The sequence below is a fragment of the Scatophagus argus genome, chromosome 19 (assembly GCF_020382885.2).
Source record: "Scatophagus argus isolate fScaArg1 chromosome 19, fScaArg1.pri, whole genome shotgun sequence".
NCBI classification, from domain to species: Eukaryota; Metazoa; Chordata; class Actinopteri; family Scatophagidae; genus Scatophagus; species Scatophagus argus.
The window spans coordinates 19,746,161-19,762,415 of NC_058511.1; the positions used below are offsets into that span (position 1 = coordinate 19,746,161).

Sequence of the window (16,255 nt, forward strand, 5' to 3'; positions counted from 1 at the left end):
AGCTACAAATGGCACTCTTAGCCACTGGCCTCCATTTCCATTCTTGTGTTCACTTTACGTACATTTGTTTCATCGTGACAGATTATTACTACTACCTCAATACTAATTTTGTTAATGTGCTTATAAAACAAGAAACGGAAACCACCATAAATAAATAAAACTTTATTTTCAGTAAAGAATTCCGCACAATATTCACAATATTGCATTCCATGCAGTTGATAAGTAGGATGGGTCAAACAAAAAGCCATTTAGGCCCACAGATAAAAGGTTTCATTTGTATTAACACAGATAAATGTATTGTCCTCTACATGAAATGGACTTCTAAACATTTTAACAACCTTCAAATATATGTAGTAGCCCATCCTCCTATAGACAAATATATTCATTAAAACAAGATCCAAAATACCACATACAAAATTAGAATAAAATGTCCCAATTATGGGTGATGTTTCAAGTTGTTTCCAGTGAGCGCCCTCTAACTTCAGGAACTGCAAATGTCACTTAATTTAGGAGAATCTGAGCACACTGCACTGGAACCTGGAATTATCCCAGTGCAAAAGCAGCTTTCCCCCCCACTGTTTTGAGAAAAACACAAATTTAGGACTCAATGTTTAGATGGGCAAAGACTGAAAGCAGATGCTGCACCTAGAACTGACATTAAGAATACACCAGAAAATAGCCAGCACCACGCAGTAACTGCAGTGGGGATACTCCAAAACCTGAAAGTGCATCAAAAACAACAACACTAACGTTAACTGTATTTTGGATGTTCCACCATTCACATTAGTCTATCTTGCCAGTTGTGTTGAGGAAGTCTTATTTTTCACACTTTGAATACTTTTTAAACAATATGGCCAGGTACAGTTCACTATCCAGAACCAAATACCTTGATGGACTGTTCTGACCATCCTTTGAAAAACAAAGCCTGACTTAAACTGCTCCAGATCTTCATAAAGAGACTAGCCTATGAGGGGATCAACCCTGTGACCACCCTGTGGTCATGGCTTCATGCACCATGTCACATGAACAGCAGCCTACATACCTATGTTGATGCCACAGCATGTGAATGAACTATTTCCACAAAACAAAACAGACAGTCTGAGCAATCAAGTGTCCCTCTTCTCCTGCTTCTTATAAAGCTTCATGAGTTGGTAAAATCTGTGAGCAATCTGTGAAAAGACAAACATTTAATAGTTAGTGTATGCTCCTTCATTACAGCCTGCACAATCATATCACATGACTTCAACAAAAAAAAAAGAAAGAAATGAACTGACCTGCCCTGATGGCTTATTAAGTTTCTCTGACAAGGCAGAAAAAGTCTCACGTGAAGCACCTTTTGACTTCAGGTCAATTAGAATAGCTCGATCTTCATCTCTGGAAGAAGCAGGTAAGCAGATTTTTTTTTTATGTTACAATCAAATTGTATTTTTACCACTACAATCACCAAGCCTTTACAAGTGGCCACACATGCTTGATACAGTGCCTGCTACACTAAGGTGAGAGATAAAAGTTCCATTCAAGATGGTGATGTAGAAACTTTGAAGAAACTTGTAGAAATTTTGCTGTAGGATTTAGCTGTCGGAGGTAAATGGTTGCAACAAGATGAGGTTACGGTTAGCTGTGAACTGGGAACCAAGCTGGCATTAGCCCAGAAATTTTACCAGCAAAATGCACTTAAAAGCAACAATGGTCAGAGGGCTTTGGCAGCTCTAGCCAGTGACCTCTGATGCATGCCATACCCCTTTCTCTCCCAGTTTCCTGTCACTATCAAATAAAGGCAAAAATGCCCAAAAATAACCTTAAAAAATAGCGACGGTACATGTACAGAATACAAATGTTCCTTTGCAACACTATGTAAAAGTGATTCAGGATTAAATGTCTAATGCAGTGAAAGCTTGCGATTAGTATCATTTGCAAACACTCTTCATATTTCACCATTTATTGCTAGGGATTGACATAAATTGCAAGCCAATACAAATAATGTAGATGCTTAAAGTGTAATAAACCTTTTACTCACAAATTCCTGATACAATACAAAATGAACTACTAACCTGGACCATGACATCACCACCTCTCCCTTCTTCCTGATGACATTCTTGGCATAGATACCATTGGTGTACACAGAAGATGGTGACGATTTGGATTCGCTATCATCGTTGTTGCAATCCAGCACCACTTCTTCTGTACTCTCCTCTTCCTCCTTTCTGGACCGCTTGGCTTTTGATTTCACATGGTGCTTCTTCCGTTTGCTACCTTTGCCACAATCCCTTCGGTCTTTCTCTGGTGTTACAGTCCCTTCTGCATTGGTGTAGCTTCTCTCTGAATCGGTCACCTCCATTTCACCTCTTTCTGTATCAAAAACTTTGGAATCCAACTCTGGGCTCCTTTGATTTCCTTCAGAGCATTCAGCAGGGTGATGTGGACTGTTCTCTGACTCAAACAAAAGAGCTGTCAAGGGACTTTGCTGAGTTGTCATGTCTTCCTTTCCGGAGCATGTTTGACTTGCATTCTCATCATCAACGACTGTGATACTTTCTCTGGTGGTTGCCTGGCTGATCCGCTCAAAGAATTTATCAGAGCTTTGAGTACCAAAGTGCAAACTGTTATTAGGAGTAGTAGTTTCATGAAGGCTTTTCAGAGACTCTGACAGTTTCTGTGAATCCTCTGGAAAACAAACTTTTAAGGTGTTTTGTTGAGTTAACTTATTTTTCTGAGCTGCATCTTTTGTAAGTGTTAAACTCTCATCTTGAGTGAGATGGATATCTGCACCGGTGACAGCCTGACCGACCCCAGGGCATTCAGGAAGGTTAGACATGTTGTTCTCTGATGGTACACCATTTGAGGAAATACCCTTTGGTGATTTGTCAGAAAAAACTTGACTGTTTTGAGTTGCCACTCCATCTTCCCTACGTTGCTGATCTTCTTCTGTTAGCGTTTGGCCTAAGCTGTCATCAGCAGTGAGTGTGGTATCTGCACTTGTGGGGGTTTGACGAATCTTCACAATGAAATGATCATTGGACTTCTCCATCACTAGTGCCTGCATGGGCAAGTCAGGCTTGAATACAAAAGGTGTGGCAAGTACTTCCGAGGCCATGCTACTACTGGAGCCACAGCTGGAGTTGTCAGTGTCAAGGGCCAGGTGAATGTCCTGTTCTGTAGCATCTTCCCCATCCAGCAGAGCGTCCTCACTTATGTGGGCACTGATAACACTGTCTGGAGTGGACATGATGTGCATGTTTGATGGCTGTAGGAAGCTGAGATGGCTGTCTGACTTTAGAGGTGATGGAATGGTGAGAGAGACTGCCAGATCTTCAGCTAGAATGGAATACGACCTCTGTGAACTTGACTGTAGCATTGCTCTACTCTCTGATGGCACTTCTAACAAGCAACTTTCATCAAATAACGCTGGATTAAGTGGGATCTGACCTTTGGATCGTGGGGAGGACATCTTGCGAGGTGAAATGCTAGACCATGTTGCAATAAGTTTGGAAGGAGTATCAAATTTTGATGGAGAAAGCAGCTTAGATGGAGAGTCAAATTTAGTTGGAGTGGTGATGCTGATGAATCTCTCTCCATCCTTCCTTGGTGTACCAAGGGACCAAGTTGTGTTGTCTCCAGTGACCCCACTGGTTTCTAGTAAGTCAGAACCCTGCAGGAGACACTTGAAGATTTCTCCCATTTGAGTGTCCCTCACCAAATTAAATGTTAAACTGGAGGCCTGCTGTTCTGTGAGTAGCTCAAAGTCAGTTTTGTCAAGCAAAGAGCCATTTTGAGAGACAGCCAAAGATGATATGTTATTTTTCTGTGGAGTTGATGGAATATTTTCAGCAGGAAGTAAGTTGACAGTTTGTGTATTCAGGCAATTTGTTGGATGCAGATCAACATTCCTGTCTTTTTCCACAGGTGTGATTCTGATATCTTTGCCTCTGCTTCCAAGGCCTGTCTTGTAAGGTGCCACGGGTTTATTTTGATTTTGGTTGGTTGGAGCACACTGTGCTTCCTTTTGATGACATTGTGGGTTCTTTGCAGGAGGCTGTCTAGAAACCTTCTCTTTCCCACTGGGCCTATTGTCCTTGGCCTGAGCTCTTATTGGTTTGCAAAGGCTCTTCATTGTTATGTAAACGTCCCTAAACAAGTAGTCAACTTGGACATCTACAAAATCCCACAACTTTTGCTTCAGATCAACTGCTTGTTGTTCAAATATGCGTTTCACTATACCATTATTTGATACTTTGCTAAATACAGATGCAATCAATTTCTTCAGCTTGGATTTCAGCTCTCCTTGCTGATTGGATATCTGACCAAAATGAGCACCATCCACAAATTCTAAAAAAGACTCCCGGAAGTTGTCCATCACACCATAGAAGCTCTTCTTGGGAAAGGTTTTATGAAGCTTCATGTACTTTTTTCGGATTTCAGAACGAACCAACTTGAATGTTTCCATTACTTCCTCTATGGTGGAAAACGAAGCTTTGGTGGCTGCGGGACAAACTGTTTTAAAACGACTCTTTGGACTTTGTGTCGACGCACCGGCTATCTCATTAGTTTCTTTTGATGCAACACACTGCTCTTTAGATGTCCTCTTTAACACAGTCTTAGGACTTGGTTTATTTCTGACTGGTGGTGCCAGCTTTGCCCTCTTGGTTGCAGGAGTGGGAGAACCTGCAGCTGCCTCATCACTTTCACTTAAAATTTCTCCTTCTTCCAGTTCATTATCAGAGAGGGTTGAAGTCAGGTCAGATACCTTGTCTACCAAGTTTTGCGTGTCATGTTTTGCCGTAGAACCCGGATATTTGTTTTCTTTGTTCACATCCAACTTCTTTGAGCTGCCATCAACCACTGTGCCGGAGAAATCTGCACATTAGAAAGAAAGAAACTAAGTGAAGAATTATGTCAGCATCTTATAATTATATCATATCAATTCTTCCTTGTAAAAACTCAGTGCCTACATTACCCACAATGCATGGATAGTTCAGTCAGAAATTTGAATGTGATGTGTGCAACTAATGAAGCCTGGAGGGATGTGGAGAGGGCTAGAGTGGTAGGGATACACAATAGTTGTTTTGGTTTTTTTTTTTACAGCCAATACCAATCAATAATTACCCCTTTTCAAGGCTAATACAAGTAAATATTTTCAAAGGATTTAGTGCAGTAAAACTTTTCATTTCCTCTCTGAGTCACTGCAGAAGACACATTGCGTAATGCATTCAATCAAATCTATGAAAAATGTCACAACGGCAATGTCATTAGCTCTCTAATCTACATTGTGTGGCTCTACCCAAGTGCAGCAGTTTAATATCATGAGTGCAACAACAGTATGCTGCATGTGTTCTTCTTCTTCTATTTACTTGTTTATTGGGGGATCACAAACAAACTTTAAAAGGTGCACACAGTCACCTACTGCATTGAATGTGTAGTAGGCTCGTGCCAATTGCTTTTTAGTACATTGATTTTAACAAACTTACTACCAGAATTAATATGTTACAAAAGTTTGCTGTTTTAAATTTTTGCAAAATGCAAATAACATATCAGGCAGTTTTTGTTAGATAGCTAACATTTCCTCAGTTGCAGTGACACAAGATCCATCAGTTATTAAAACAAAAAAGTGATGTGGCCCTGTTCTAGTAAAAACATGTGAGGAAATGTGACATCTAGAATAACCTGAATCCATTCATTTGGATTCATGATGGCAGGAAGTGATTCTGAGGCAAAAGCACAGTGTTGAATGTGGAGAAAACATGAAAATAGAGACAATGAAGTTCTGATGATAAGACAACATGCCTAAAACATTACTAACAATCACAGCCATTGGATGTCTATCTATGAAAGTTTGACTCTAACATGACTTTTAATATCAGGTAAACTTTACCTTTCTCAAGGCTCTTTACATGACCTGGCTTGCCATGAACATGGAGATAACTTCTCTTAGTTATCCGTACAGGGCTCCTCAGAGGGCTTATGGCATCAGGGATCCTCTTCAAATTGCTCAGGGTGCGCATCATGGAGTCCTCATCGTGGAGTAATGGCACAGAACTGGAAGGCTCAGAGTTATTCTCATGGCTCTTCCCAGGACTGAAGCTCTTCTTTGGTGTGAAAGTGAGGTCATTGTACTTCTTTGGCAGTACCATCTCCTCCGTTGTACTGCTGACTTTGGACACTGCGATACAACCAGTAGAAGAACTTGGCTCACTTGCAATGTTACTGCTGTCGGTGGCATCTTCACTTGTCCGTGTTAAAATGTAAATAGCCTCAGGAAGACTCAGCCCTTCTTGTGGAAGTGATTCCAGGCTTATTGTACTGGATACGGCATCTGCATCTTTCTCGTTAATGGAGCTGGAAGCTGGAGGACACAGTCCTTCCTGACACTCCTGAGGTAGGATAGTGGGTGAAGTGGGCTTGGCCTTGTCAGGAACTTCTTCAGCTACCGGATTTTCCCTTGATGGTGAAGCAGCTGCGCCTTCTTTGACTGAATCCACAGGGAGGCTTTTCTGTACTAAATTTTCAGAAGTTCCATCTTTCAGTTGGACATTTGAATCGAGCACAGTGGGTTCGGGCACAGCAACAAATTGATCAGTATCGTTTATAAGGTCTACTTTTTGTAAAGAATTGCTTGTGTGTTGTTCAGAGGTGCTTCCAGATGTATCACCAACACCATCTGTAGCCTCCTGAGGTCCACATTCATTTACTTGGCTGTTTGAGGCCAACTTGGGTTTGTCCTCATAATTTTTTGAACTGTTCCAATTTGTAGCTTTCAGAGAACTACTCTCTGGTGATTTCTCACTGAGGTGAGCAAATGTCTCTGCAGTATCAAGGGACTGGCTATAAGCTGAGGTAGTTTGGACTGAATGGTCTTCAAGTTGCTTGTCAGCTGCAGGAGTTTCACTTCTGGTTTTCTCTCTTTTTTTGACATGATTCACATCATCATGCCTCTGTACCTTTTCCAATCCTGGAGTTTTGGGGATATTTGATGGCTCAGCAACATCTTCCAATCCTGCTTCTACTTCACTGCAGTCCAATTCATCGATAACACACATGTCTTCAACATTAGGTTGTGAAGACTCATCATCATCTGGTCTATTTTCAACAACCTTGTCTGCTGGTGTGGGATCATCCTGGCTGGCATTAACAGCCAACATTGGCCTCTTAATTGGTGAAAGGGTTAGATTCAAAGTTTCCATGAAACACAGCTTCCTGTTTGGACTATTTTCCTCCACAGAGCTTTTCTCTGTGATGTTTGGTTCTTTGCATGATCTTTTTAAGGCCTCTTGTGTCTTTTCTTTTCTTTCCTTATTACAGACGAGCACTTTACTTTTGTCTGTTTCTTTTGATCTCTGCTTCTCACGTTCCCTGCTTGTCTCTGACGAAGAGCTCCTCTTGTGTTTTCTGTTGATTGCATCTTCATGTCGTCTATCCTCTTTCCTTTGACAATCCTTTGACAGTCTATCCCCTTTCCACTCTTTGGAGGAATCACGGTGGCCCTCGCCATGTTGGTTTAAAGTTTTTTCCCGATCTTTTGAGTCTGAAATTCTGATATGTTGGTCACCGGTCTTGATTTTTTTATGATCTCTGTTGTAACTGTCTTTAGAACTGTGAGCTGCACTATAAGCTATACTATGTTCGGAGTCTGAGGTGGACATTTTAAATTTATCTTGTCTCCGTTCTCGACCTCTCCCTTTCTTGTCATCAGAAGAAGTTGTACTATGTAAAATCTCTGATGGAGGGCTTCTGGTCCTCTCTGATCTATGGTGCCCCTCAGCATTCAGGTAGTTTTTGCTTGTACGTGATCTGGAGTCATATCGTTGTCCTGTGCCTCTGTCTGCTTTGTGAGATCTGTTTTTCTCAGCAACATGACAATCCTTGCTGGGATCTGAACCAGTTCTATGTCTCCTATCTGTTGAGTCAGATAGTTTTTGACTTTGACATTTTTCCTCTCTGGGCTTGTACTTTTGTTTGTCTGACTCATTACGTCGGGTTGATGAACAGCTACCGGATTTTCTGGCAGATTGGTCAGTCTGTTTATCAGGCACATCACAATCTGCCCTTGAAGAACTTTTTGAATGACTGTGAGAAGACACTTTTGAAGATCCAGTCTCAATAAAAGACCCACTGGGCCGACAGGTGAGATTATCGCTTTCCTTTCTGGAAGGTTGAGAGGGTTCCTGTGGAGGATGATCCTTCCTAGAAGGTGAAGCCGGTAGAGGGGGAAGAGGTGGAGGAGGACTGGATGGTGCAGGAGGAGGGTAAGCTCTGCGTGGTGGGGGATGAGGGTGAGGAGGAGGAGGAGGAGGGGGAAGACTGGATGCTGGGGGCAGAGGTGGGGGACTGGAGGATGGTGGAGGAGGAGGCCTACTCTTGGAGCTGTCTGTTGAGGTTCGACTGGACAAATTTTGATCCCGTAGATTATTAATGTGAGGCCGATGATAGCGACCTTTTTCTGACCTGGGGAAACAATGAATTAACCATGCTTAATCATTAAACTAGTAAAGAAAGCTTCTACAGACCACATTGGTTAGATATTCAACAAGTTACTTGTCCTTTTTTCCCCAAAAACAAATTTAAAAGCAAGAACAAAGTTAATGCAGTTTTATAAAAGCAATGTTAATAATTTTCAAAACCTTCTAAATAACAATTTAAGATATTTAAAAACATTTGTATGGCCCAGCAGAAACTCTGTATAATGGGCTACCAGTATATTTAAAAAAAAAAAAACACTTACAATTGGTTCAGTCTCTGAATCTCAGCATCTTTTCGCATCACCTCCATTTTAGCTGTTCGTAAGAGTGCAGAGATGTTCTTTTTTAAACGGCAGTTCTCAGTGTTCAACCCTGTATTCTGTTTTTAAAAAACAGAGAGAAAGACAGCAAGAGCACACCATGTTAGTACTGTTCAATTTTTAGTGGATGTGGGTTTTGACAACCATTTTTACTAAATTACCCAGGTTTCCTCATCAATCTACACCAGGAACAGTTCCTAATAGAAGTGGGTTCCTAATAGAACTGAAGAATTTATCAAAATCAAGTGCAATATCCAAATTGCAGGAGCAATGAATGAATATATATAATGTTAAATTTACTAACAATATTTTAATTTACATTTTTCTTTTTTTGAGCTCACCCTTTTCAACAGCTGAAGAATAAGGAAAATAACACAAACCTGCAACTCCATCTGCTCCAGTCTCCTGCGCAACTCTTTAATTTGGTTTTGAGCTGCTTCGAACCTGGACTTCAACTGCAAACAAGCAAACAAATAAAAGGAAGTGAACTGGAAAATAGTTGCCAGTTGACAGCAGTCCTCTATATTTTATCAGATAAACCTTTAACTTGTAAATTCTTGTGTATGATGCCAAATAAAGGTTCACCCTGTACTTTCAATTCACAACCACACTATTGGTCAAAGGGAAATCTATTGTAGCTGTTTTACACCCCGGACTAAGTAGCAGAACTTGCAACATAGGTTTTCTATCTGCAAAATGCGGCCCACGATGCAGGTTATGATCCTTCCTTCAACTATATATATATATATATATATATGACCACTTGTGACCTAAGTGTGAAACTTCAGTCTTGTGAAAACAAGTAAGCTAGATTTGCGGATGAAGGTTGTGAGAGGGACCTTAACTGAACCACCTTAACTGTTAAATGGAAAGCTAACATCCCAAAACTGTAACACAGTTCTATAAAATGAAACACAGCAAGCACAGACACTATTTCAACCAGGATATTCCATATATTTAACAACTAAGGCTATTATTCAGGCCACCATCTACTAACTGAACTGATTAATGATATGAGATGTCAAGGTGACTTCCCATCTATGCTTAACTAGCTCCAGAGGAACTACTACTAACTCACAGTCAGTACAAAAAGTCTAGTGACAGGTCAACAGAGAGAAAGGAAGCATAGAGCTCAAGGCAACTTACCTCAGAGTACACTGACTCTCTGTTCTTCTGTTCCTCTGTGACAATTTCTTCATAGAGATCCATTGACTCTTTCAGCTGAGAAGCATTTGCAGATGACTTGTCTGTAAAACAAGGCAAGAAATAAGGTATGTTGTGATTATAAAGCCTCAGTGCTGTACAAAGGAATCTGTACAGGACTATTTACCCAAATGCAATAATATCATTAGTAGCAACAATACTGCGCTGTAGTAGACTTAAGTTAGACTATTTCAAAAGGACGTTACCAGAAGTGCTGCTAGAGTTGATTTCCAGGCCATCATAGATATCCACAGAGTCTTCATTGACATCAGGTACCAAGACTGTGGACATTATAAATGTATTATAAACATACAGCTGTAAGTGCCACTTTTTTTCACCACATAGGTCTTGACTCAAAAATCATGGCCATGTCAGAAATGACCCTCAGATAAGTGTACTATACAGGGTATTAAGAGATCTATACAATACATGCGTTAAACAGCTTCATTACAAACTGGAATTTCCCATAATATACAAATACCATTTAAAAAATGTGAAATGAGCAGTGTATGTAAATGTAATAGCCTTATACTTACGACCAGAAGCATCATTTATCTCAATGTTCTCCATTATTCCAAGTACCTCTGTGGCTCTCAAGGAGTTCCTGATAATAATGCCAAAGGAATACCAAAAGTTATCATCATTCTACAGGTATCAGTTACTTCACACAGGCCGAAGATGAACATTTAACACCTGGCTGATGAATATACTTAATGTGAAGTCAAAGTTCCTACCTTTATTGTAAGTGACACAAAGCACAACACTGACTGCACAAAAATAGTGTCTTGAAATGGCTCAAATTTGTTCACTATGTTAATAGAATAATAACAGGCTAATAAGTTTAACTGGCTAGCATTTCAGGTGCCAATTAGTAGCACCATTTAATCGACCAATCTTATAATTGCCTTAATCCCTTATTTGAACAACATGCAGGAGGATCCAGGATTTCTGGTGTGTTTTGGCCTAAATGTGAAGCTATTTTGACGTCTCTTGATAAAATGTTGGCAGTGGCAGTTTTAAAAAACCTTTTTTGCGTTACCAAACTTAATGCAAGTGTAATATTTAATCAGTGCAGTACAGCTTCAAGACCAGTTTCATATGATTATTTCAGTCCACATCACAGACAATAAGTGATAATATGACAGTACTGTAATAGGATGGACAACCGTCAACTGTCAGACATTGTGCCATACTGTTCTTATCCTGTTAGCCTTCCCTTAATTATCTCTGGTTATATCAGGTGATAGTGGGATATGGTGAAACTCAACGAGCAGGACTGCTCTAGGGCAATACTATATTGGTAGACTTTAATGAAGTACTGTGGTTTCTTGATTCACTTACTTAATTTGTTTTTGGGAATCTTAAAATAAAATGTACAATGTCACAATCAACAATGTATTGCAATGTAAAAGAGCATATACCATAACACAGTATTTATCCATGTTGCTCACTGCCACACACATAAATACACTGATATTAACATACTGTAGAAGTTATTTTCTGGACAAACTGAGACTAATCCCTCTTTTGTTAGCATGATTAATACTGTGGTCTACCTTTCTGTTCAGACTCAAAATTAAGTGAATGTAAAAAATACATATACTGATATCAAAGCTGATTCATCTTTTTTTGTTCACTACTATCCAAACAAAGAAGAGAGCAAAGAACAAAGCCACCAACAGTTAGGCTGACAGAATCAAAATTAAGAGGCAGAACATGTGCTGTTGACTTTCGTCTTCGTGTTCAAATTGCTTTATTTCGAACTTTCTGACCCCGCGCCTAAATTTACTATTTGACCGTCTGAGCTCAGTCTGAAGCTGAAGTTAACATTACTATAGCTGCTACTGTCCTTTCCTAAACTCTTAACCCCACACGATCTTCTTCTGAGATTTCTAGATGAACCAGTTAATACAAAAGACTAAGTGAAGGGCAAACCCAACTTCCAGCGTTTCTGTTAAGTTAGCTATACGCCAAGTTTCGATCAGTTAGCCCACCGCTGGCTTCATATCCAAATTAATCAATGTATCACCTATGACCAAAAGTAACCCATAAGGACAAAACTGCTCAGTGAGGGAGTTAGGGATGCTAACACAGACGCTATGCGCCAGCCAGGCGCTATTTAATGCAGTATTAGACTAAACTAACTATGAATTAGTTTACTTACTTATTTGCGTATTGTTATGTGTCCTCCCGTTGTTTACAACTGTGATGTCGCGCCAAGACTTCACTGCACAGGAAGCGACGACATTTTCCCGCGGTCTGTCACTGCTGAGTGTGTGTGATTTTGCAGCCCCTCGGTTTCGAAAAAACCCTAAAGGAGAGCAATTGTGGCCCGACTTACGGTACTCCCCAGCGGTTCATATTCTACCACAGCAAAATGACATGGACGAAAGAATTAAATAGCAGCAGATATGGCAATTTGCTCAAGAGAAAGTTGCCCCACTCGTGGAGAGAGTTACTCTGTGCCGGTGGCGTCACTCTCCGTTTACGTCATCACATTGCGACGTCGGTGGGGGAAAGGGGGTGGGGGGGGTGGGGTGCCAGTCCGACCCGGAAGGATTTGTGCTTCACTCACATGTGGACAGGATTTTAACACCAGTGACGGGAACGTGCTCGTATGTTGTGATACAACCTCAGACAGGCGAACGCGTGATGAACCCCGCATTTTGGCTTAATAACCGCGAATCAGGATAGACGGCCCGGGCTTGTTTTCGTTGAAGATCGCTCCTCCACAGGCGACAAATGATACGATGGAAAATTTAGAATTGAGCCTGTCATCACTGAGCACCATATCTAGGCATGTTGACAAAAGTCACAACGAACTCAGCCAATATCTGTCAAAACAGGTAAGATGTGTTCGTTCTTGGCTTCTGTGGGATAAAATAATGTGTTTGGGGTGTTTTTTGCTCACGCTGTGACTCAAAACGTGCCTGTGTGCAGTATGCAGTAACATTCCCCTCACATGTTAATAGCCACTGTCCAAATTACATAATTTCTGTGTAATTTCTGCCATTAAAACCCCTCTCCCGCCTTGTTAATCCATTGGATGTAAATATTTTAAGAAATATTGATTTATGTGTGACCTTAATGTCAACCAATCAATATTTGACTGGGACCTTCATGCCATACACTCTCTTTTCAGATATGGAACCAGCAGGACAGGCAATGTATTCTGGAGTGTTTGGCTCAGCTGCTGTTGGAGAAGGACTATACTTTGCTGATTGCACGACACCTGCGACCTCTTGTTCTGGATCTGTTGGAGCGGAGTGCGGAGAGGGTCAAAGCTGGTGGCAGAATCAACCATGACCTCCACGAGCGCCTATGTGTGGCCCTCAGCAAACTCCTCGGCATCAGTCCTGATGCGCAGGCGTAAGTAGACACAGTGAGCGTGGGGAATGTCCCTTCTCTTCGCACTAGTCTGTAAAAATGGTGATAGTGAAGTAAGGTCCTGTATCACAACATTCGACATAGCCTTAATTTAAATAATGAAGGTGTTACAACAAATTTTTAGCACAGAATATCAAGATTAAAGCCATACTTCAGCAATTTCATTGTAATGTGTTGCAGTATATTTGTCGGAGTGAGATGAGAGGTTCAGATCATACATTTGTGTGCAAAGTACAGAGATGGAATCAGGACATCCATAAAATACAAGTTACTGGAATAATTAATTAGTGAACAGTACCTCAAACTGAAATTGTTAAAACTAAAGTTCAAGATGTTATTTATACATTTCTGTGTGTGGAGGAAGATTCAAGAGTCTTTATTGTCATTATGCAAGCATAACAAAATTTTGTGCAGATTCTCAGCTTCAAAACACACTTATAAATAGGAAAAATAAAAAATTGCACACCTTAGAAAAAAAAAATATAAAAATATAAAATACAAAGTACAAAATGCAGAATACAGAGTGAGGTAGATAAAACAAAGTGCACTAGTGCCAGACTATGTGTATGAGTGTTTCACTGTAGGGGGGTTATTGCTTTAACAGCTCTGGGGAAGAAGCTGTCCCTGAGTCTGTTGGTGCTGGTTTTAATGTTCCTGATGGAAGCGGTACAAACAGTTTGTTGCCCGGGTGGGTGGGGTCTGTGGCAATGCGTCTTGCCTTCTTCTGGACTCGGGCAGTGTAAACTGAGTCCAGATCTGGTAGACTGCAGCCCACAATCCCCTGTGCTGTCCTCACCACCCGGGCTAAATCTTTCCTGTCCTGTGCTGTGCAACTGCCATACCACACAGTTACACTGAGACACAGGATGCTTTCGATCGTGGCTCTGTAAAAGACAAGGCAGAAGGAGGAATTAAACAAATGAGATACCACCTGATGTTTGGAGGTATTAATAGACCACCAACTTGATCTCTGGACAGAGCCAGTGTAGCTGTTTCCCCCCATGCCTAGTCTTTATGTTAAGCTGGGATCACTATGTGTGGACTCCCACTTTGTAACGAACACACAGGCATGAGTCTAATTTCCATCCTCTCATCAGTGCAAGTGTATTTCAAAACATGTCCCACTGCTCCTTTAATCAACCATGCACGACTGTGTCACAAGTTAGTGATGCAAGCCAAACGCAGTGAATATGGGGCACTCTGGGCCCTTGAGAGTCTGAGGCCTTGTTGCAGTTGCCTCAGATAAGATAAGATAAAACAGAACTTTATCAATCCTGAAAGAAATTCTTGTGCCAGAGGTTGTTTAAAAGAGCACATAACAGTACCGATCTACAGGTTACAAGACAAATTAAAATGCAAAACACGTTACTAAAACACCAGTGCATTTCCCAGGTCAGGGCAATGAACTGATCCTAATTATTACAGGGCCAACTGGGCCTAATTTGCCCTCAGTAGTCAGTAAATTTACACATGAGCCTTCCAGACACCCTATAACATAGAGCTTTTTGTATGAATGACTTCAGTTTAATATTTGCAAACAAACAGCACCAAGAAAGAGCTCTCATAAGCAGCATGTTTTACAGGGCTTTATGGTGCATATTGGGCACTCTTTAAAAGAGTACTCATATGATTTAGTACACTTTTCCTGAGGCTAAAAAAGAATGAAGTATTTTAGTTCTTAGTAAACTCTTCTGCTTGTCTCCAAAAGGTTTGCTGCGAGGTACTTCAATGATGCCCCCCCAGTGTTTCAGAGGCTCTTTTTTACCAGTGAAGAGTCATCAGCTGTTCACTATGGCCCCAGGAGAATGAAGCTGCGTGACCTCATGGGTGCCACTCTACGATTCCTCCAGAGTGATTGTGCCAAGTTTCGAATTCTGTGGGACTGGAGTCCTTGCGTTTCACAGCTGCTCACCAGCGACGTCATGGTTAGAGGGTATGTACCTGCTTCCTCTTTAGAACCAAAGAAGATCATATCAAGGAACATATTCCTTATCACAGCTGTTTTCACTGCTGCACATTTGAAATGAATATTTTTGATACCTACACTCACACTAGGGACAATGTGGACTAGCCATGTGATGGAGTAGCCACGTTATGGCTACTCTACATTGTCATGAGTAATGCTACATTACATGTAATGAAGCGAAGCTGAAGTACAGGGTGAAAATGCATACAGACACAGGGAGAACATGCAAACTCTGCACAGAAGGGCCCAGATCCGGACTCGAACCCGGAAGTATCTAGGGTTGACCTTTTTCACAGAAAACATTTTGACATGTAACATTGTTGAAGTGTTAAGCTTGTGTGATTTGCAGTAAATGAGTTGAAACAAAAGAATTTGTCTGTGTGTAGCTCTTTTTCCTCTGGTTAACCTTTCTACTGCAAAACACAATACCCCTCCTCCTTTCTGTGCATATCTAGTTTCACTTATTAACAAGCAGCTACGTATACGCAAGACAATAACAATGGCTTTTTTAGAGTATGTTTACATGCTTTTAGCACTAGGTAAACGTACTAGTAAACAGTAATGGAGTGAAGAGGACACCAAATTATTAGAGGTTTTTCCATTGGTCCTGTTTTCACTGGCATTGCAGGGTTGAAGCAAAAACAGTAATGGTAGTTTTCGCTAATTTAATTTGACAGTGTACTTGTGGGTGTGAAGCACATTACGTTTCTAGATGTTTGGTACCATTAGCTAACAAGTTGAAGTTATTAAAAGTTCAGTACAAAGGCTGAAATGGAGGATGTGGAACATTTTGGAGATGCTTGTTTGGGAGTTTGCTTCTCATTGACATGTAGGTGGTTTTCTGATTTTTCTGGCTCCATTGACTAATAAGATGGCAGTGAACAGTAAAACAATCTCCCTACTCCAAATCATTCCTTCAGAAACCT

At 40.8% G+C, this 16,255-nt stretch overlaps 2 protein-coding genes across 3 annotated transcripts in view; one reads left to right on the forward strand and one right to left on the reverse strand.

The window, feature by feature from the left end:
- Window positions 1-146: 146 nt before the first annotated feature.
- On the reverse strand, window positions 147-12,480 carry casp8ap2 (caspase 8 associated protein 2). The gene is made up of 10 exons (XM_046373361.1): window positions 12,141-12,480; window positions 10,513-10,580; window positions 10,183-10,257; window positions 9,920-10,020; window positions 9,154-9,228; window positions 8,717-8,832; window positions 5,870-8,439; window positions 2,052-4,854; window positions 1,275-1,374; window positions 147-1,169 (listed from the first exon to the last, which is right to left on the reverse strand). The coding sequence occupies exons 2-10, from the start codon at window positions 10,544-10,546 to the stop codon at window positions 1,107-1,109; spliced, it is 5,937 nt and encodes a 1,978-aa protein (XP_046229317.1). The 5' UTR covers window positions 10,547-10,580; window positions 12,141-12,480; the 3' UTR covers window positions 147-1,106.
- A 38-nt stretch (window positions 12,481-12,518) lies between these two features.
- The window catches only part of mdn1 (midasin AAA ATPase 1), a 62,830-nt gene continuing 59,093 nt past the window's right edge, over window positions 12,519-16,255 (forward strand). For both annotated transcript variants that reach the window (XM_046372388.1, XM_046372389.1), the window contains exons 1-3: window positions 12,519-12,822; window positions 13,119-13,345; window positions 15,072-15,296. In XM_046372388.1, coding sequence (XP_046228344.1) covers window positions 12,727-12,822; window positions 13,119-13,345; window positions 15,072-15,296 — 548 coding nt within the window. In that variant the 5' untranslated portion in view covers window positions 12,519-12,726. The remainder of the gene's footprint in view (window positions 12,823-13,118; window positions 13,346-15,071; window positions 15,297-16,255) is intronic.